The following is an 8,343-nucleotide window of genomic DNA, read 5'->3' on the forward strand; positions in this document are numbered from 1 at the left end:
CAGTGTCATCTGCGAATGATATAGTTGTTGAGTTTTTTAGTTTCAGGCTCAGTAAATCATTCACATAAATAATAAAAAGGATTGGTGAAAGTACAGTTCCCTGAGGCAACCCGTAAGAGGTCATTTTAGAGGTATCAGTACATCCATTTATTGTTAAAGACTGTGTTCTATCTCTCAAATAGCTTTTAATTAAAGCTGATGATTTCTTGATCCATTTCGAGCTGCTTTGTATAAACACACTTTTTTTATGTATTTGAACACGACATGCAGTCGATTATTAAGTAAATATTAAAAACTTTTACTTACTGAGTGGAGTACTTTCAATCGTCTGGCGATCATTTTCAACAGTGTCAGAGCTTTTAATTAATTCTAGAAAAATTCCCCTGAAGCCATATTTCTCGAGTTTATTATAAAGGGTGTAATGTGGAATAGTATCAAAAGCTTTTTTAATATCCAAAAAAACCGCTATAGATTTGTAATTGGAATTCAGGTTTTGTGAAACAGTATTAGCAAATTTAATTAATGCATCTTCCGTACTCTTCTCAGCCTGAAATTCAAATTGATTTTCATTTATTATTTTATGTTTGCTCAAAAACAGGACTAATCTCTTCTTTATAATCTTTTCCACAATTTTTGCCAGATTACTGATAAGACTGATTGGCCTGTAATTGCCAGGATTTGATGGATCTCCTTGCTTGAAGAGAGGTTTTATTTTGGCTTTTTTGAAGTGTTTGGGGAAGTAGCCTTGCTGAAAACATTTATTAAAAATCGTGGCTAGTGGTTGTGAAATAGTGTGGCCTATTTGCTTGAGTACTGTGTTATTGAGATTATCCATTCCTGGGGCGCAATTATTCTTCAGCTCTTTTATTGTCCTTTATTGTTTCATTTATTGTACAATATACTACAATCATAATATAATTATGACATTGAAGGAAAAACTAGGCTGAGCCCGTACTATTTCTCTCCAAAAATTTTGATAAAAAGATAATGTTGTCCAAAGGTTGAGGTTGTGATACCACGCACTGCTTCGTCACTTGATTTTTGGTCCAGGAATAATGATTTGAAGGCTGACATAATACTTCAAATGAATCAAAGAATGTAACACAATGAATAAAAAACTTAAGATTGCACTTATTTGAAAAATAAACTGTAAATATAAGTAATTACTTTTATTGATAAAACTTGATAATTTGTCAAGTAATATGTTGGGTCCTTGGATACACAGTTGTATCGGTAAATTCTAAATAGATATGTCACCACTTTTTTCATATGAGTGGAGATGAAACACTACTGGCATAATGAATCACTTGTTTGCGAGTAGAAGTAAAAGCATATCAACTGTTTGCAATTCTTTAGCTAATCATTCCAAACTTGTTAAAGAAACAATAAATTATACAGAGCATTATCAAATACATCGAAATTATGTCTAAAAAGATGTACTTAATTGCGCGATATAATCCTGAAACCAATATGTATTTATTAATATTTGTATTTTATGCTTTTTCCTTCTAAATTTTTCATTTGTATGCTTCTGTACTCCCAAGCGAAGCTCGGTTCCCTGATATTACTATACTAAGATCAAAGTAATAATTGCTCAACCCAGACATAAAATCAACTATTGACCTCAACGATTTTGGCTAGCATCACGTGCGGCAAAGTTACAGAGTTGAGAACCTTTTTTTGTAACAAACATTGGAAAGTAAAACATATCTGGAATAGGTATTGCTCATAGGTATCTATCACAAATAATGAGATATGTTTTGTCAATGGAATTATCAACAGTAATCACTTCACTTTATTAATTTATTTGAACCTACATTGTCTTCTTCATAAAAATTATCAGATTATGAATTTCAGTTCCAGATGAAAGTGAAGCAGTAAAGATCCAGCTAGATAATTCCGCTGACGTCTCAATCAGGGATGAACAAATTATTGAGGAGCCGATTGTCGTTATTGAGGAGCCACAGCCGAATGAAGGACCTGCGTTTGCTACCGCCGCCATTAGGAAAAGGAGAAGAATAAGTGAAAGTGATGCCACTATTGCACTGGAAGAGTATGCCAGAGGGAAAGTAGATGTATCCAGACAAAAACTTGATCTTTTTCTTATACAGCATCAAAAAAGAATCAAAATACTCAACTTGGAGGAGGAAGCGGCTGAGAAGAAGATGAGAATCTTGGAAATAGAGGAGAAGACAGCCAAAAACAATTTGAAAATTTCGGAATTGAAAGAGGAAACCGCCAAAATGTATTTGGAAAAGGAGAAGGTGGAGTTGGAAATTTCAAAAATAAAATTGGAAAGAGAAAAATTGTGATTTGATGTTAGGTCTAATTATTTTGATTTGTAGTGTAATTATTTTGAGTTAAGTTAGTTTGATTTTTTAACAGCTGAATGAATTAGTAAAATTAACTAGAAGCCATAATATAAGGCTAATGCCCCGTTTCACCAACCTTGATCAAATATAGCCTAGCCATGGTCAATTAGACCATAGTCAAAATTCAATCACTCGTTCAAACATACAACTGTTCCACCAACCTCGGGATTGATCAAAACTCCGTCGATCAGATCTGAACATGGTCAACTCTTGTAGCTGTACTTTTCTGAAGTTGGCCAGCATGTTTGCTGGCTTGCTATTGGCTACATCTGATTTTGATGGATGAAAATTACTAAGATATTGCAATTATTATTTAAATGCTAATGAATTAATAATTATTATTAAACGAAAATCCAAATTAAATGCTGTAATATAGTAAATACGGTAGCACCCCATAATAATAATAATATCGTGTGACCTGGCGGGCTCAGGTCTGGTTTCAGAGTTTTCAGGTCGCAACTGATCAATTTCAGGGCCTCTGACATGACCTAACGACTGCTTTCTAGGCAGCCGGGACCGACGGCTTAACGTGTCCATCCGAAACACGGGAATGGCCCGAGAAAAATATCTTGCCCGGGCTGGGATTCGAACCCGGGCCTTTGGATTCCAAAGCCAGCATCTAATCCACTCGACTACGGCCACTCCCTTAAGCACCCCATGATACTTAATATCAGTTTTGCTGCTCATATTCAGAGGGTAATTTGCGCTGAATGTCCTTTTTACTTTACCGTCAGGCCGTCAAAAATTCAGATTACTGTATTTTTTCTGTAATAACTGTACTGATTTTTCTTCATATTCATTGTTTCGGGGCGGTCCCCTTAAGCCCCTTCTTATATATGCCACTGGCACAGACGTTTTTTATAGTCACACATCTATAATATTTTATAATAATAATTCAAATTTGAATTGAATACTCTCGTATAAAGAGATTTACAAATCACCATCAATTTTGACAATTTTTTCATGAACAAAAGAACATTCCAATTCTAATGAGATACATTGGTTGATGTAAGGATTGAATAATATAGGCCTACTGTGTACCTAATAAAAGAGTAAAGCAAATCTTTTTCAAAATCTTCCTTTATTTTCTATACTATAATAATTTACTAATCAAAAGATTCCGAAAACGAACCTAATAAATAACTTACTACAACTAAATCAATCGCACTAAAAACTTTGACATTTTTCATTGCTTCAAAAACATAACCCACAAACAAGCAAGGAAATTGATCGAACCAGTCTTTTGACCGTGTTCAAATAATTTGATCGCCCGTTGATCGCGGCAGTCAAACTTAACCATTGGTTTGACCGTGGTCAAACGTAACTGGTGTTGGTGGAACAAATTATTTCTGATTTGACCAGCCTGATAGACTTTAACCATTTTCAAATGCCTTGACCAAGGTTGGTGAAACGGGGCATTAGACTGTTCACAACCATTCCCACCGCTATGTAACTTCAGAAACTCATCCAATTTCAAAGTCATGCAGATGAGCACATTTTTTATAAACTTCAAAATCAGAAAATACACTCCGAGCACATTTTTATTTGACACCTTGTTCTTCAGATTTGCTTCACTAGCAGCTATGATATAAAGCTTAGACTTTTCACCACCACTCCCCTCGTCCTGTAACTTCAGAAATTTTTCATATATTGCTTATTCTGAAAATAGGTTCCGAGGACATTTATTTGATACCTTGTACTTCAGATTTGCTTCACTAGAAGCCATGATATAAGGTATTTTACTTTCTGAGTATCTATTCTTTTACATTTCTTCGTTTGGCATCTATCTCTATTCCTTTGTAGACGTAATAGGATGTAGAATACAGATTAATATTCTAGATCTTGGGAAGTCTAATATTGTTCTTAACTGAGTGCATAGGTGTGTGAATGATGAGTTACATTTCTTAATTTGATTTTAATCTTTTTTTCGTATTTTTAGTATTGAATTCATCTATTTTACATTTTATTTTTTATTCAACTGTTATACATATTAGTTGAGTTTTAGCTCTAAATTTCATTTTTATCATCGACTATTCAAAATTCATTTTTGTAAAAATTTTGTATTAGTTATCAATTTGAAGTTTGGATTTTCTGTTCATTTTTCTATTTTTTTATAATCTTGATTTTGTTATCATAGTATTCATTTGTATGTAATGTGGGTTGTGTGACAGAGAGGACATGGAGTCCTAACTCCGCCCTTAATAAAGGCAATCAATCAATCAATCTCTCTCTTTCTTACACAGACACACACCAACTCTTAATTCACACAGCGTAGCAGTAGATAGAGAATTCACTATTCTATTCATTGTAGGGTGAGTTTATAACAATGTTGCTGTTTTGCAAACAAGAAAGCTTTTTCTTAAGAATAGAACCACCTTCGGTCATTGACACACATATACTTGTTTTCTTGTTGTCAACTGGTATTCTTTAAATACATTTTGTCAAATTCAAGCCGGGAACTCTGAAATAAATACTGTAAAAACTCAACCAGCTCCCAATAAGTACGGTACCTATAGAACTCTTTAAAATCTAGTATTCATATAGTATTTAAAATACTGTGACAAATTCATTGATTGAAAAAGATTGTCATACTCAATATTATTATCCTGCAAAAATAGAGACAAAAAATTGTGATTCGATTCAATTTCAGCTTCCTCAATAAAATTTCACACGAGTAGACAATAATAGAAAATAATAGTAGACAATAGTAGAAATAATATAAAAAATATAAAAATAAGTTCATTTTTATTGAATAAAAAATCTGGTGTGGCGCACTCACACAACTTTTTTTGCCGTTATGAAAATTGATCACCTGACGCTAGTGTACTCGCGCATCTCAAGTCTACTATTGAAAGATATGAGACAGCTGGTGATAGGTCAATAAGGCTAGTTTCACATTCATTCGGTTCGTTTCGTTTTCGGTAAATTCCGATAAGTGTGAAACGATGATTCGGTTTGAATTCGGTACCGAATAGCAACCGCATAGCACCAAACGCCCCCTCGACACGAATAGGTTTCATCATATTCGAATTCGTTGCTAGGGAAACGGGAAAAAACAAAGTCTTTTACACACGCTTGCCTTTTTTGTTTTTATTTTAAACTGATATCGTGATTATCTGTTTCAAAATTTTCCAAGTCAAAATCATATGGTCAATTCATTTCTGTTAGTTCACAGGAACATTTCTTTCTCAATGAATAGTTTGCTAAAAAAATATGAAAGATATAAATTAAAACTCAGGGAGAATTTTTATTCTTTTATTTTTTTTTATTTTTCCACGAATATTACATGATTTCATCAATGGAGAGAAGAGATGAAGTTTATATACCATGTGTGTCAAAACAAGAACAAATTTTCAATTCAAAAAAATAATCTCTTTGAACATCAAAAATTAACAAAATTAAAAAGAAACTATTCAAATAATTCACAATTTTTAATTAATTTTAAAATATTGTTGTTCAAGAAATAACATATCACAATTTAACACAAGCTGTTATATTTAAATATACAAGCATGAACTGTGAAAATCCAGACACAGCTGTGTTTGAGAAGAAAATACCTAATTGGAACCGTACGAATTAAAATCTGACATGTATGAAAGCATCATTCGTTTTCGGTAACGAACCAAACCGAACCGAATGAAACCGAAAGCGTGTGAAGCTAGCCTAACGCTGGAAACACATAGGTCTGCTATCTCTCCTTAGTGAATGATTTAATAGAACCAACAGTTTGCAATTTAATAATCTCATTTTCTCGGATTTCAAGCTTATTTTCAATTCTAGGTGGAAATGTTACTGGACATTAATTGCAGAGATTTTCATGCTCAATCTTTTCCACTTGAAATTTTTGTTTTAATTGTATATGAAAGCTGATAATTGAGAATCTTAATTCAAACTTTGCATAGATGGGGCAAAGCTCCTGACATTTTTACAGATATTGGACTTGTTGCAGTTGATAGAGCTTATCAATGACTATTCCAGGTATAAATTTGATCAAAATCGTAGGAGCCGTTTTCGAGAAAATCGCGAAAAACCCTGTTTTTGACAAGATTTTCGCCATTTTAGCCGCCATCTTGGATTGCATTTGATCGAAATTGTTCGTGTCGGATCCTTATAGTGTAAGGACATTCTGTTAACTGGGAGATGAGATATCGTGTACACAGACGCAAATACACTCATACACACACACACATACATACAGACCAATACCCAAAAACCACTTTTTCGTTATCAGGGGTCCTTGAAACGTATAGAAATTTAGAAATTTGGGTACCTTATTTTTTTCGGAAAGCAATACTTTTCTTACCTATGGTAATGGGGCAAGGAAAGTAAAAATTGAAATATGTTTATTCTACAGAGCTAATGAAAATTTTGGGAAAACACTCGTATTATTATTGTACAGTACTAGTATTTTCTTGCTATAGGTTCAACCAAATTCTTCATAGAAATAGAATTCTTCATTAATAACATTAAAGTGCTCACAGAGTTTTTATTTTCGACTATTTTAGAGTTCCCGCAAACCATTTTAATAATTCGAGGGCGCTGAATCCGAATCTGAAATCAAAATTTTGCTTTCTCAATTTTTAGGCGATTCAGATTTTTGGTAGCGCCCAGCCGGGAGAGCCTACACACTCACGGATTTCGCCCGAGCCGAGCCAAGATAGGCCAAATCCATTGGGGTGTAGGGTCATAGCCACCTCTAATACAAGGCCGCGGCCTACGATATTACAACGTCGCAGTGTAGGCCTAGAATCTAATACATGATTGGTGAAAAAGATTCAAAAAAATACCAGCTGATCTTTTGTACCAATCATGTATTAGATTCTAGGCCTACACTGCAACGTTGCAATATCGTAGGCCGCGGCCTTGTATTAGAGGTGGCTATGGTAGGGTCCTTTAGACTTTTCACCACCACTCCCCTCGTCCTGTAACTTCAGAAAATTTTCCAAATTCAAAGTTATGGATATGAGCACATTTTTCATAAACTTCATAATCAGAAAATACATTCCGAGGACATTTTTTTGATACCTTGTACTTTAGATTTGCTTCACTAGAAGCCATGATATAAGGCTTGGACTGTTCACCACCACTCCCTTCGCCATGTAACATCAGAAACTTAGAGATCATATATAACTATACAGGGTATACAGGGTATGAATTTGAAAAAAATCGGTCAAGTCATTTTTGAGAAAATCGTGATAGAAATTCAACAAAATTCATTCTTCTCAGGAATATTACGGAGCTCCTGCAATTTTCTCTGAAATGAGACTCATGTCAGTTGATAGGGCTTATAAATAGCTATCTAGGGTATAAATTTGAAGAAAATCGTTAGAGCCGTTTTCGAGAAAACCGTGAAAAACATGTTTTTTCAGCCATTATCCGCCATTTTTCCCCATTTAGAGTTGAATTTTATTGAATTTCTTATTGTCGGATCCTCATGGTATAAGGACCTTGAGTTAAAAATTTCAAGTTAATCGGTTAATTAGGAATGGAGTTATCGTGTTCACAGACACACATCCACAGACCAACAGCCAAAAATCATGTTCTCGGACTCAGGGGACCTTGAAACGTATAGAAAACATGAAATTAGGGTACCTTAATTTTTTTTGGAAAGCAATACTTTCCTTACCTATGGTAGTAGGGCAAGGAAAGTAATGAAACGTATAGAAAACATGAAATTAGGGTATTTTTAATTTTTTTGGAAAGCGATACTTTCCTTACCTATTTTAATAGGGCAAGGAAAGTAAAATCAGACTATAGAATTATTCATCATAAATCAGCTGTCAAGTGATTACACAGATGTGTGGAGAAGCTAGTCTATTGCTGTATTTCCATAAGGTCTATAGTTTCAATCAGGTACTTGTGGATGAGAATACTGCGTGACGTCTACTGTTCACGGAACTACTAGTACACACGATGAATAAAATAGACCCCTGAGGCACGCCATGAGATACAGGTAGATACTGCGACTCAG

At 34.2% G+C, this 8,343-nt stretch overlaps 1 protein-coding gene across 1 annotated transcript in view; it reads left to right on the forward strand.

Moving 5' to 3' along the window:
- LOC111057545 (myb/SANT-like DNA-binding domain-containing protein 4) overlaps positions 1-4,595 on the forward strand; it is a 61,775-nt gene extending 57,180 nt beyond the window's left edge. Inside the window, exon 5 of the mRNA XM_022344978.2 lies at positions 1,858-4,595. Within this exon, the coding sequence (XP_022200670.2) occupies positions 1,858-2,312 (455 nt within the window). The 3' untranslated portion in view covers positions 2,313-4,595. The remainder of the gene's footprint in view (positions 1-1,857) is intronic.
- The last annotated feature ends 3,748 nt before the right edge of the window (positions 4,596-8,343 follow it).

This window comes from Nilaparvata lugens, chromosome 2 (genome assembly GCF_014356525.2).
Source record: "Nilaparvata lugens isolate BPH chromosome 2, ASM1435652v1, whole genome shotgun sequence".
NCBI lineage: Eukaryota > Metazoa > Arthropoda > Insecta > Hemiptera > Delphacidae > Nilaparvata > Nilaparvata lugens.